At 50.4% G+C, this 14,600-nt stretch overlaps 1 protein-coding gene across 1 annotated transcript in view; it reads right to left on the reverse strand.

The window, feature by feature from the left end:
- Window positions 1–14,593, reverse strand: part of LOC142879556 (teashirt homolog 1-like) — a 37,955-nt gene extending 23,362 nt beyond the window's left edge. The window contains exon 1 of the mRNA XM_076012920.1: window positions 14,121–14,593. Coding sequence (XP_075869035.1) covers window positions 14,121–14,160 — 40 coding nt within the window. The 5' untranslated portion in view covers window positions 14,161–14,593. The remainder of the gene's footprint in view (window positions 1–14,120) is intronic.
- Between the last annotated feature and the right edge of the window lie 7 nt (window positions 14,594–14,600).

A 14,600-nucleotide genomic window follows, 5' to 3' on the forward strand; every position in this document is an offset into this window, starting at 1 on the left:
AAAGAGGGAAAAAAAAACAAAAACAGAAAAAACAGCTTCATCAGCTCCAGAGCGGGAAGCACCTGGCTTCAGCGACGGGGAGACGCAAACATCCCCGCGGCAGCGCGAAATAAATACATTTTTAAAAAAAAGAAAAAATCCCGCTGTGCCAAATTGAAATTTTCTGGTTTGGAAATCGACTGAAGCATTATTTATAACATCGCCGAGCGATAATTTAATGAACGGCTACGTACGCAAATTCTCGTGTAGGCCGTGGAAAGCCGAGCGCTTGGAGGGCTGCGAATGCTCCGCTAATGCGATTTATTTCTTCCACATTTCTCCTCTTTTCTCTTCTTCTCCCTTCCTGTTCCTCCTTTCCGCCAGAGTTGGGCCGACTTTGGCTTTAAGGTATGGCAAGTGTCTGCTCTCAGCGGGGCGGCCCGCGCAAACAAACACGCAAACACCCCGGCTAACCCCCCCACCCCCAACACACACACACACACACACGGCGTGGAGGGGGAGAGGAAGACAAAAAAAAAAAAGCAAAAAACATTACAGGGCTCCTTTTTTTTGGCACAAGTAGCGAGTGAGTGAGTGAGCGAGCGAGCGAGCGAGCGAGCGGGGAGGGCTGGAGGTGGTCTGGCGTGAGGGAGGAGGGGGCGGGCGGGGGGAGGGGAGGGGAGGGGAGGGAAGGGAAGGAGTGAGGGCTGAACGTTGGAATGAACTCTCTCAGGCTTTGTGGTGCACGTTTCCCAAGGCCCCCGCCTGGCCCCTTTGATAAATGACACATGTCATTCTGTCAGCTTGTGACACTGCAGCTGGGAGGCCCTGTGATGTATGGCTCCACTGAAAAAGGAAATCAACTTTTTTCCCCTTCCCTCTCTCTCTCTCTCTCTCTCTCTCTCTCTCTCTCTCTCTTTCACTCTCTCTCACCCCCTTGTTCCTGTCTTCCTGTCTCTCCCTCGGCCTGGGCTGAGTGTTTTTTTCTTTCCCTTTTTTTTTTTCTTTTTTATACAAGGATTTAGGTTTCCTCTTGGTCCAGTAAGCGCAACCCTGCCGCCGCAACCTCGAAGCGAGGCACGGGGCAGGCCAGGTTGGGAGTGAATTTCTTCCTCTACTTCTTCTTCTTCTTCTCCTCCTTTTTCTTTTTTCTTGCAGCAGTGACGCAGCTATTATCGTGGAAGTCGTAAAAAGGGGGCGAGCGTCGCATCGCGGAGGTTGGACCCAAGGATTTATGGGCCCAAAATAAGTCGAGGAAGGAAACAGCGAATGTGCACTTTTTTAGCCAGGGTGTGTGTGTGTGTGCGTGTGTGTGTGTGTGTGTGTGTGTGTGAGCGCATGCGCATGTATGTAAGAGAGAGAGAGAGATAGAGAGAGAGAGATAGAGAGAGAGAGAGTGGCGAGATTCCGGTCGGGCAGGATGGCTGGTGTCTCCCACTGGGTCATCTGTCATCCATGTGTCTGACTTGGAGGACGAGCGCGCACACACACACACACACACACTCACAAAAACACACACAGGGCTGTGGAAACAACGGGGCATGAACACACACACACACACACACACACACACACACACACACACACACACACACACACACAAACACACAGGCTCTCGCACAGGAACCGAAATGAACTAAGAGAAAGTACGCAACACACACACACACACACACACACACACACACACACACACACACACACACACACACACACACACACACACACCTACACAGGTAGAGTGCCGATGCGGGCGGATACATATTCACCCTTTCGAACAGAGCAGAGCTTCGCAGTGAATACCTGCGCTATCAAACAGACGGAAGGGGGGGGGGGAATTAAAACAAAGACGCAATGAGATTTCACTTTGCGGGGGCCAGAGCCGCTCCAGCCAATGAGCTGCTCCCACAAGGCCTGCCCTGACCCCTCCCTTCCTGGCAGATTAGCCTATCACGGCATCCCATTGACCTCGCCGCTCGCTCGGCGCGCCACCCACGCAATGGCTGAGCCAACATAAGGAATCTCTTTCCTTCACACACACACACACACACACACACGCTCCCCCCTCCACTTCCCCCTGCACACACTCACACTCTCACACTTTCTTACTCTCTCTCTCTCTTTCTCTCTCCCTCTAATGATATCCTGGTTCCCTTCCTCGTCCCGCCCTCCCCTCTCCCCCTCTCTTTCTCTCTCTCTCTCTCTCTCTCTCTCTCAACGGCTGACCTGTTATCAGCACTCTGGAGATTTTACAGCAAAGTGGGGGAGGGGGAGAGGAGGGTCAGCCAAGCGTGAGTCAGGCGTGACGGAGGGACGTTTTCCCAGCGTCGCCTCTCAATCCGTACAACGATCGCGGGCGGATTTGCCCTCTGCAACAGGACGACAACACAAGCAGACACAAACACACACAGACAGACACAAAGACGCACACACGTGTTTGAATATCATGACCGGAAGGTTGCTCAGACCCGCACCGGGGTGGCGGACGAGTAAAGGGAGCGAGGATCGGGTCCATTCAGCGCCGCTACACACACACACGCGCACACACACACACACACACACACACTAATGAGTGAGAGTTCACGGTGTGTTGCTATGGGGACCGCGGCTACTTTGACTAAAAGGAGCGAGGAGAGGAGGGAGGAAGAGGAGGAAGAAGGAAACGGATGAAAGGGAAGTCGGATCCAGGAGATGAAGATGGAAGAAAAGAAAAAGGGAAGCGCGGGGGTCAGACGTATTAATACGTTTCGCCTCCTCTGTGCGCGACTTGTACCGCTGCCTGAAGAGGTGACCGACGGCATAAATAAGGAAACGCAAGTCTGACGGTGATTTTACGGTGAAAACGTTTTTCACACCAGCATGCGTCGCTAACGCAGCGTTTTAGTCGAATTACACCGGGAGGGGGAAATAAAAATCATTTTTTTTAATTATTATTATTATCACTGCTATTATTATTACTGGCTGCGAGGATCGCGTAACTCTGTTTCAAAGGCAAACATTTGAAAATGTCTCGCTGCTGCGGGAATTATTCGCATGAATTCCACGCGGGAGCGTGAATATAAATGCGAAGCTTCCGGCGCAGACGCACAGCTGAGGGGAAGCTGGAGTGGGGTTGGGGCGGGCGGGGGGGGTGTGAGGGGGCGGAAGGATCGTCCAGAGCGTGGCCGGCCCCGGGGTCGCGACCCGCCCACGACCCCTTCAGATGCACTGGTGAGGAGGTGGGGGGAGGGGCAGAGTGAGTGATGAGCGGGTGGCCACGTCTGGAGACTGCAGGGCAGAGCTGCACCACCAGTGTGTTTGGTGTGTGTGTGTGTGTGTGCTGACGCTCAGGGTAAGGGGTGTTACAGCCCACACACACACACACACACATACACTAATGAGCTGCCTCCACGACCCACGAGCGGACAACAAATACGCTGCGATTAAAAAATAATAATAATAAAAAAAATAAAAGAATCCCCCGCTGCTGATGCCCGTCTTCGCAACACTGCGGCCACTGTGGCCGTGTTGTGTTTGTTTAGTTTTTTTTGTCCGAGGCTCCCAAAGTTTGTTTGGTTTTTTTTTTTGGCGGCTTGATTTTTTCCTTTGAATCCCGTCAGGAGGAGCCGGAATGAGGAAGGGAAAGAAGTGATGTGACAACAGCAGCAGTGTGTGAAGGCACGATTCCTAGGGAGGGTGTTACCACGCGTGTGTGTGTGTGTGTGTGTGTGTGTGAAGGCAGCAGTGTTGGGAGTCCAAGGTCAGCTGATAAACACCCGCATTCACGAGTCAAAAGCGCAGGAGAGGGAAGGCACAGAACCCGCAACCTACCCCCACCCCCCCGTTTCCTTCCCAGCGACTCGTCCAATCCCCCGACCCCCCCCCCCCCTCCGCCGCCCGCCTCAATTAATCACAGCGATCGTTACACCGCGGTAATACCGAAAACAATCTCCATGATCACACGCGCAAACAAAATTTCAAATTGCTATCATCCATCTCACCTGCCCCCAGTTGCAGGCGGAGGGGGGGGGCTGAGTCTGTGGAGGGGGAAGGGAGGGGGAGGGGGAGGGGCCCGGGCCTGGGAGAGCCTTTTCGGCCCCGGCCGGTGAAAAATTAACAGCGGTGCAGCCGAACAAGGGGGGGGGAGGCGGCGGCGGTGGGGGGTCGGTCGGAAGAGGGGGAGGGGGGCGGGATCAATGCAAGGCATCCGTGGCGGGAGCGGCTATGTAAAACACTCGCCTTAAGTCAGCCGCATCCAGTTAATATTTAATCCCTCCATCCATCTCCACAAAGAGCGCTTCCCTTTTAGCTTTAGCCGGCGTTTACTTTGATTATATACAACCGTTTTGGGCCGTGTGTGTGTGTGTGTGTGTGTGTGTGTGTGTGTGTTCAAAAAAAAAAGAACGCACGTGATAAGAGAGAGAGAGAGAGAGAGAGCACGGGCGTCTGATTTGCATGGATGGAAAATATTCTCAGGCAACGATAATCGCTGGGAGCGTCGGGCGAGCGAGGAAAAAAAAAAAAGAGAAGCGGAGAGGAAGGAAGGAAGGTAGGTTGATAGGTAGGCCCGGAGAAAGAATGAAATAAAAAAAAAAGGAGGGAGAGGCTGAGAGGTTGAGGCACGGAGCAGGAGGGGGGGGGGATAAGGTGATGCAGAAACGGAGCTGCGAATGAATAAAAACGCACGCGCACGCACACACACACACACACACCAAACAAACTGAATTTCACTGCGAGGGGTTGCCTTATTTAAAACAAGAGATATGCAAATAACGCAGGAGTAGCGAAATAACACAGATATTATCTTCCTCGGTTATTTTCCGTGGCAAATGATTCCTAGGGAGGAAATCCAAAACTGTAACTCCCAGGTGAAAATGCAAATCCATCTGCGGATTCCTGGGGAGCCTCGCTCCCTCGCTCGCTCGCTCCCTCGCTCTCATGTTGCTTTTTTTGCCTTTCTTTCTTTCTTCCTTTCTTTTTCTTTCTTCCTCGATGCTTCCTCCCCGCGCCCGATTGAAGCCTCTCATGTTTATTCTGCGCCGCGGCGCGGGCAAACCGCATTTGTTGCAGGAGCCGAGTAATGACTGCGCGCCGTCGACGGTGCAACAAAATTCGTGCAACAAAACATGTGTGCGCGCGAGGGCGAATCACGCGTCGTATAATTCAAATTAAAAGGGCCGCTCGTCTTTATTACACACAAACACACACACACACACACACACACACACACACACTATGTGCCACCACTCCGGCCAAACTCGTCTGCTGCACCTCACGCTTTTCTCTCTCTCTCTGCTCGACTGATTCCGCAGAAATCAGGAGCTGCTATAAACTCCCCCTAAATACTGAGGAAACACTAAACACACATTCTTAAATCTCCCCTTATCTCTGCACACTGAGCATCCAGAGCCTTCGCCGACCTAAAAAAAAATTTAAAAAAATGGGTTGTCAGCCAGCAGGCTTTACTGGAAGGAAACCTTCAAGATGGGCGATGGCAACTGTTCATTTTCTCACTCACTGACCTCGCGCCCCTACTTTACAATGTGGCCTTAAAAAAAAAACAGGAAGTGGAGCAATCCAGGGGTCGGGTGGAGGTGGTGGTGGTGGTGGTGGTGGTGATGGTGGGGGGGGGGGGGGGTTACAACCTGTGGAGCTGCGCTTCTCCTGCAACTCGATCTAAGTCTTCCTAAGTGGGGGGTTCCTGGAGAGGCGCTAACAATCTGCTGGAAAGGCTCTCATTGCGACGCTCAAAATCACCGTTTACCGTCTCGTCTTCCCTCCCAACCGTCGGCAGCGTGCGGGTAGGGAGGGGGTAAAAATATATATATATATATATATATATATTTTTTTTTTCTCGAGCATCTGCCGTTGGCCGGCATCTCGGAAAGGGAGGTGGTGGGTGGTGGTGCGCGGCTGAGGGGCGAAGCCGCGGGGGGTCCGTGACAACACTGACGAGGGCAGAGTGTTATTTCGCCCCGCCGCCGACAGCTGGGCAAGTGGGTGGGAGGGGGTGTAGGGATGGAGTCAGAAAGGGGAAGTGGAGGGTGGTGGTGGTGGTGGGTGGCGGGTGGGGGGCATTCAGCCGGCCGGGCAGTAATTCTTAATTGACACCTGTCAGGATAATGGCGGTGGCCGCAGCTGTTGAGGGAGAATTTGTCCATCGTCCTGTTCATCTGTCAGCTTTAATATCCATACGGGCGCACGCACGTACGCACGCACGCACACACACTCACGCAGACGCACCACCCGCCAGCACAATACCTCTCAGTCCATCCAACCCTCCTGAAACTGCCGACCCCAGCCTGCTAATCACCGCAACACACCCCTTTGATACCCTGTCCAACCTAAAAAAAACAAAAAAACTACAAAAAAAAACTCAAATCTGTCTTTCAGCGAGTCACTTCCTGTCCAGGCCGATGCCGAAGCCAAAAGTGTATAAAGCGGGGTACCGACGGGAAGTTTTTTTTCTTTTTCGCTTTTACTTTTTGCTCCTCGCGAGACAGAAAGTACTTTCATCAACTGGCTTCCTCACCCTCTCCTCTTCCTCACCCTCCACCACTCAGAGGGCAGAGGCGGTTGGTGTGTTTATCCGAAGAGGCGGGCGAGAAGGGGAGAGTTGCGTTGCACGAGATAGAGAGATGAGAGGATGGCAAAAACAAGCAGAGAGAGAGAGAGGGAGAGGGGGGGAATGGGGGGAGTGACAGAGGGAAAGAAGAAGGAGAAGAGGAGGAGGAGGAGGAGGAAGAGAGGGGCCGGGGTGTCCCCGAGTGGGGCTCTGGCTCGTCTGTACTGGGCCCATCTCGTTTGTCTTGTTTGTTTGTTCGCATCAAAGCGGCTGCTGCTGCTGCTGCTGCTGCCTCTCACTACCCCCCCCCCACCACCACCACCACCACCCCTCCGCTAACTGATGTAATGAGTGGGTAAGCTACATGTGTTTTTTTTTCCTCCCCCCACCCCGACCCGCCTTCCCCCCTCCCTGCGCTGAGGAATTCAAATACTTATTAGACAAAATATTCTGTAATTGCTCATCTTTTATTGATAGAAGTAACATGTTAAATTTGGCTCCGGCAAAGACTCTCTCTCTCTCTCTCTCTCTCTCTCTCTCTCCCTCTCTCTCTCCCTCTCGAGGAGGCGCCGCCGCACTGATCAAGAGAGCAAATTTTCACCCTCGGCAAAATGTAACACTTTACTTAAGAAAATTTGAGACGTCAATTTTCTTGCGCCGTAAATGTTGCGCGACTGCTGCTCTTGAACGCTTCCCCTCTTATCTTTCTCACATCTCGAATTATTCACCAGAGCAAAAGCAGGGGTGGAGGGGGGGGAAAATATATATATCTATTTTTTAAAAACGAGCACAACACGCGTGCACCTTTTTTTTTCTCCTCCTCTCGCACGCTCTCTCTCTCTTCCTCCTTCAAGGCGTTGAGAAGCCTTACATCCCCCCAACTGTGAAGCCTTAACGAAATGTAATTACTCAGCACAACACCAATATTACATAGTAATTAAGCACACTTAACAAAGAGCTGATAACGACGAAAGAGCGCAATTTATCAAAGCGAAGAGTCCGATCCAAATCTAGAGTTGGAGGGGAGAAGGGGGAAAAAAAGAAAAAGAAAAACCGCGTTCCGCTGCGGCGGCACTGAAAGGAGAGAACAAATATTCTTTATTTAGGGGGGAAATTGTTTTTCTTTGGCAGTCAGGAGTAAGACTGCTTGTCAGCCCAGTCCCAGAGGGCTCCTTTCTATCTGTTTTCTGACTTGATTTTCTCAGACTTGTATTTTTGTTTAGCTTTTTTTTTTCCACCCTTCCCTCCTCTTCCTCTCCTTCATTTCTGGATCCCATGACTTGCTGCTGTTTTTGTTTTGTTTTTTTTCTGGGTTCTTTTTTTTTTTTTTTATGCGCCGCGAGGCAGGCAACAAAGCACATCTGGCTGCTTTAATGATATGATTTCCCATCATACTAAGCCACCTCCATTATGACCTCCCACAGAGACATGCTGGCTGCACTTAAGCATTAGGTAGAGGTGCGCGCCTGTGTGTGTGTGTGTGTGTGTGTGTGTGTGTGTGTGTGAGTGTGTGTGTGTGCGTGCGTGCGTGCGTGCAACAAGGGCAACACACCGCGAGTGATGGTAGCAGCGTGCCCCGAGGGCAGCTTTTGTAGAGAATGCCCCGGAAAGACTGGTGGAAGAGAAAGAGAAAGACATGAGGAGGAGGTAAAGGGGGGGGGGGGGGGGGGTTCTGCGGTGTGAAATACATTCTCAACGGTGTTAACAGGAAGGGCTTAACGCACGCAGCTGAACCCCCCGCTAATGCTCTCTGTTTGATTATACCGGCATCTGCCCAGGATCAATAGCACACACACAAAAAAACACAGGCCTCAGACAGTCTGGTTGTGGGGCCACTTTGGAAACGCGGTGCTGAGAACGAGGGGTGGAAAACAAATGGAATTACGAGACTTGAACCACACACGAGCGTCCGAGCGAACGAACACACATACACACACACACACACACACACAAACGCAGGGGGCACTTGTGGCGTTCGAGGAGCGAACGGAGCACGTTTGACCTTTGACCGGCTCTCAAACCCCACATGTAACTTTAACTAATAGTTTCAGGAGGAGGAGGGGGAGGGGGCAAGGGGGGGACGGGGCAGGCGGCGGAGTTGGGGAGCGTGAGGGGGAAAAAACAAACAAAAAAGCAAAAAAGCAAAAAGAGCAATCGACGGAGGCCGATCGATGCCACCTGCTTAACGACGTGGACGCCCCAATTAGTCCGGACCGGCCAGCCGCCTCCGCTGAAGGTGGGGGTGGGGGGGGGGTGGGGGGGGGTGACAGCGGCATCAGAGGCCCAGGCCGAGAGGAGAGAGGCTGCGGCCGATCAATACGTGTTCCTGCCCCGCTTGATCTCCTCCGTTTTTTTTGTTTTTTGCTTGTTGTTTTTTTTTTTTATCGGGCCGGAGAGGAGATATGACAGTCGGGGGTGAGAAATGCACGGGGTGGGGGTGGAGGGCGGGAGAGGTGGCGCGAGATTGTTTTTCGGAGCTCCCACGGGGGAGGGAGGTGGGGTGGTGCGAAGGCAGGCCGCGCTAAAGAGGGTGACTGGTGCAGCGGCGCGGCTACGGCTGTGCGAGCTGTTCGAGCTGTTCATTCCAGGAAAACTAACACCGGTCAGCGCTAAGCTGCAGACACACACACACACACACACACACACACACACACACACTCGTTCTGTCCCTCCCTCTGCCCCCCCCCACTTCTCTCCGCTCGCTCTCTCTCTCTCACACACACGCTAATATAAACACACTTCTTTGCAACAAATTCACACATAAACTTTTCATTACTCAGAAGCGGTGAAGCCTCGAAGGCAAAATATCAATGAAATAATGAAAAAATACAAGTTCCTAGAACTTTTGGGCCAGAGACACTGAGTTCATTTGCTTGAAAACTAAAACCAACGTTTTTTGTTTTTTTTTCCTGCACAGCAACGACTGGTAAAAAAAAAAAAAAAAAAAAGTAAAAAGCAAAAGTAAATACAAAAAAAACAAAACTCAGAAAATGTGAGCGATCGTCTAAATTCTGGCATTCAATGACGCGCAAATACACACATGCAGAAGCTGTTCTCCTCAGGACACTTTGTGTGTGTGTGTGTGTGTGTGTGTGTGTGTGTGTGTGTGTGTGTGTGTGTGTGTGCGTGCGTGCGTGTGCGTGATGGGGAGTGGGCAGGGGAAGGAGGAGCTGCATAAATCTCAGCACGCTGATTATTTCAAGGGGAGAATATCACATAACAGCAACGTCGAGTTAGAGCATAAAGGTCGCTGTGTAATCTTAGCTACCCCGGGCATGCAAAACCATTAATCCCTGGGCACTGTGTTTCTCCTGCTCGGAATAAACTGCAGGCCTTCAGCGAGGCGGCTGCAGCGGCGAGCTGGGAGGACGTGGAGCCAAAAGTGCGCGGAGGCCGCGCTGAGATGCAGCGCAGATTTAGTAGCAGGGCTGCAACGCAGCACACACGCACGAGTGTGTTCACAAGTGTGAAATCCTCAAACCCTGGACATCTGTATTTTTTCGTTTGGTTTTCCTTTTATTTTATTTCATTTGAAAAAAAAAAACCAAACACCTCGAGTTACTTTCCGGGGCCTTTTATGCGTCAAGTGGCGAGAAAGAGGCCCAGAGCCGCGTCGTTAATATGAAAACAAATAAATCTGCCGGCTGGAAAGATTTTCTACTCCCTCGCATTCCAGGAAAAAAAATATAGATATATACAAAAAAAAAACTTTTTGCACCGCTACAACGCACCGCTAGGCCTATTGCAAAAATTCATCTCTTAATAAGTGACGGGCTTCCTGTGAAACAAAAGCACGCAGAGGCTGGAGGGAATAGAGGCTGAAAGGTTGCTGTGACTGGCTGCCTTGTTACGAGGTTATAAGAGCAGTGGTGGTGGTGGTGGTGGTGGTGGTGTGGGTGGGTGGAGTGTGGACCATGGGGTAGAGGGGGGATGAGGGCGGAGGGCAGGGTGGGTGGGGGCTCGCCCAGGTCATTAACTGGCATTGTCTCCTGACGTGATTAGTCAGGTAGCAAAGTCCATTTGTCACCTGCGCAGGCAAATTGAGTTGGTGCTGCACTAGGGGCTATGGGGACTGTATAATATCAAGTTGATTACATCAAGGCAGCTGCGGACTTGACACCTTACTGAATTTGTCAGCATTAATCGTTAGGGCCTGTCACAAATCCATCAGCTCCGCAGATAATTAGGGCTCTCGCTAATGAAGCCAACGGGAAGCAACCTTACTTCCACACCGCCCCGTTCGCACGCACGCACGCGCGCACGTACACACACACACACACACACACGCACGCGCAAGCATACGCCGGCTTCCTTATAATTAACCATGGTGCCCGGCTGAAATAGGAGTGACTATCTTATCTGCTCTTCCTCTTCATCTTCCTCCTCTTAACGCCGTCTTAAGCCCGGCTCGTCACTCCGTCCTGACTTTTAATTGTTCCCGTCCTCCTCACCTTTAAATCCAGCGGTTGGGTGATTAGTCAGGGGCGCCATTTTTTTTTTTTTTTTTTTTTTATGACGCACGCAGGAACGTCCAGACGAGCGCCGATAAAACGAACGCAACTCTTTTACACGCACGTTATCACGGAGGTGTTTTTTTGTTAGTTTGTTATATGTTTTGTTTTGATTTTTAAAGTGAAGATGAGGATTCATAAAAATATAGAATCTTTAATTAAGGATAAATGTTTGGTCTTAAAGAGGAAATATTTCTCACAGAAGGAAAATCCTCTACTGTCGGTAACGTCAACAGTTCTAATTAAAGGAAATAATATATTTGATGCATCACATTTTTAAAAAAAATGTGTTCTGACATATTTTAAAGTTATAGGCCAGGTGTGTTTTTTTTAATGCTAAAACAAACACATTTTAAACCCACTTTGGAGATGCATGATTATTAAAAAAAAAAAAAATACGCTCAGCTAATCATCTGACTGATTTTAACACTATGCAAATTAGGACATTTTTTTCTCGTTCTGGGACTCTGGATTATTTTGGGAAACGTTTGGCCCTGAAACACTGACAAGGGAGGGGAGGAAAAAAAAGGATAACAATTAATTTATTTCTTTACAAGAGGTATAAAAGAAGCCCGCCGAGAGACGAGCCTGGTGCTGTGTTGTTTTAATTGTCTGAGCTCTGATTTCTATTCTCGATCCCCCACGCCATGAGTTTATTTCCTCTGTGAGCAGCAGCACAGGCAGGCAGGCATGCATGCAGGCAGGCGGGTTCCACAGGTCAGTACCAGCTCCCAGCAGAGCATCACACTCTGTGTGTGTGTGTGTGTGTGTGTGTGTGTGTGTGTGTGTGTGTGTGTGTGTGTGTGTGTGTGTGTGCGTACATTGTTAGCTATTTGTTGCCAGTGGGAGTGTGGAGTGGAGGGCATTATCGCTGACCGACTGTCGTGCTCGTGGGAGAATGGAAAGCATCCCGGTTGCCAAGCTCTGATTGACCATTACAACCCATGATGTGTCTGGTGCTCGGAGGACAGCGCTCTGGATCAATGGTGTGTGTGTGTGTGTGTGGGGAGGGTGTGTGTGTGTGTGTGAGTGGTAAAGATAGCGGGTGAGGGAGGGGTCACGGCGATGTCATGTTTGCGTGCCTTCATCTACATGCAGCGACTAAGTGGGAGTCACTCTGCTCCCACCGCGCTCCACCTTTCTTTTCAGTGGGGATGTTTGGGGCTAAAATAACACACACATACACACACACACGCTCTATCGCCTGTAAAGTCGTGATTATCATCCTTTTGTTTTTGCGGTTTTGCTGCAGCGAGAGGCTCTTTTGCTAGAAAGGCAAAGAAGAGGAGCCGACACAGCGAGCACCGGTTGAATGTTTGCCATCCTGTGCACTCCTTCTCATCCTCCTCCTCCTCCTCCTCCTCCACATCACCACCACCAGCACCACCACCACCACCAGCAGCAGCAAGGCAGCGGCGGCGGCTCCCCGCTTTAAATGATAAAACCTGCTGAGTTCAAAGTCTTCCTCGGCTGGCCCTCTTGTTCGACCCGCTTTGCACCTCATATTTCAAAATCTCTTTAAAATTCTGTAACTGTCTTTTGTTCACTCCAGTTGTTAATGCCTAACTTCAAAGGCTCGGCCTCATTAGCACAGAGGTAGAAACCCCTGTCACTCATTTACATTTGTTTAAAGGCTTGCGGGGAGACGAGAGAGAGGGAGAGGAGGGGAACGAAGAGGGGAGGGTGGGTTGGGTAGGTGTCGGGGGGGTGCGGGGAGGGAGGAGGGTGGTGGGGGGTCCAAATCCAAACCACTAGAAGTCAACCTTGTCGGGTCGGCTGCCACGACCTGGTTTTATCAGCCGGTCGCACCGCAAAATATAATACTTCCCTCCAGCGGTGGATATTGATTTCATTACTCGACTGATCCTCACTATGTGTGTGTGTGTGTGTGTGTGAGAGAGAGCGGGGAATTTGGATGGGAACACCTATGAGGGAAACATATTTACGTGTGCGAATAAAAAGCCGTCAAAAGAGACGAGGAGGGGCGGCGGTGGGGATCAAACAGCTGATTATAAATAAAGCCTTCGGGTTGATTCGCAGTCTAGTATAATCAGATGAACGCCGTCCTTTCATCTGCTTTTAACACGTTCCCTGCGAATAAAAAAAGAAAGAAAAAGAAAAAAAACGAGCTAGATATTTTTTTCTCCCCCATAAAACCTAACTTTTTTTGGAGGGGTGAGGAGGGGGGAGTCTGTTTTTTTTAAGTTCCTGCAGGAGACAGCAGGAGGTTTTCTGTGAAAGTGTGTGTGAGTGAGTGTGTGTGTGTGTGTGTGTGAGAGAGAGAGAGAGTGTGAGCGAGAGGCTAAACCTACCAGAGGCATGCCTGTCTTCACGGAGGGATTTATTGATGTTTATCGGGGATGAATAGATCAAAGACTGCCACATGACAGGCGATCAATCACGCATCAAATCAAGGATGGCAATCCTCTAATAAAACAGAAGGAAGGGATGGGGGGGCCGTGAAAGGGTGGAGGGGTTGAGGGGGGGGGGGCTCTCACCAGCAGCAGCACCCCTCCTTCCTTTTCCAGTCAATTATTCATCATTACTCACTCTTGAACCTCAAAAGCTGCCTTTTATCCCCCATAACATGCCATTTAGTTTATCTCACCATTCTTAAGAGAACTTTCCTGGCAAAGGAAGTGAAGGACGAGGAGGAGAGAGAGAGAGAGAGAGAGAGAGAGAGAGAGAGAGAGAGAGAGAGAGAGAGAGAGAGAGAGAAAGAGAGAGAGAGAGAGAGAGAGAGAGAGGGCCTGGGATGAAACAAAATATATCTCAAAAGTGGCGTTGATCATTGTTGTGCGACAATTTCTGGACGATTTTCGGAACGACGACAACAAACAAAAACCCTGCAGGTCCGCAGCGACGCGCTGGTAATGACGCCGCTTTTTAGAAGAAGAAGAAGAAGAAGAAGGGGAAGAAAATGCGGCTTAAACCCCGAGCTTCGTCAATTAAAATCTCACCAGTCAGCATAGCAATAAAACGGTGCGATTGCGGAAGTGGGTGTTTCTCATTTTTGTGTGTGGATAAAAGTGTAAAAACGTGTGTCGGGTGAGGAGTGTCAGCGGCGGAGGGTGAGTGAGGGCTGATACCTGCTGATCGCCGCGGCTCTTGCTGCTTTCTCCTCGGCATAGTGACCGTCACTCTCCACGGTGCTTCTCATGCAGGAATTTACACACGAATCAAGTCAAGTCAGTTTTGGAAAATCATCCCGTCTCTTCGAGGTCTGGGTTGGAGGGACAGAAGAAAAAAAAACAGGGCTCGATCGATCTCGAAGAAGCAGCGGATGGGGGAGAAAAAGTCTTGAGGTGGATAAAAAAAACAAAAAACCGGCTGCTTCTGCGTTCTGTGGACTTGGTAGCCGGCGAGAGGAAGGAGGAAAAAATCACGGCCAGCAGCAGCAGCTCCTTCTTCTTCAGTGTCCATCAAAGATCATCTTCCTTCAATTTCTCCCATAGCAGGGTTTTAAAAAGACAACACGGTGACGGAGGGGGAGGCAAGTTTTCAATTCAGCGACCCGGGTTTAAAATAATAATAATAATAATAATAATAATAATAATAATAATAATAAT

This window comes from Nelusetta ayraudi, unplaced genomic scaffold, assembly GCF_046127955.1.
Source record: "Nelusetta ayraudi isolate G7.1 ecotype Tasmania unplaced genomic scaffold, CSIRO-AGI_Nayr_v1 ptg000136l, whole genome shotgun sequence".
Taxonomy (NCBI): domain Eukaryota; kingdom Metazoa; phylum Chordata; class Actinopteri; order Tetraodontiformes; family Monacanthidae; genus Nelusetta; species Nelusetta ayraudi.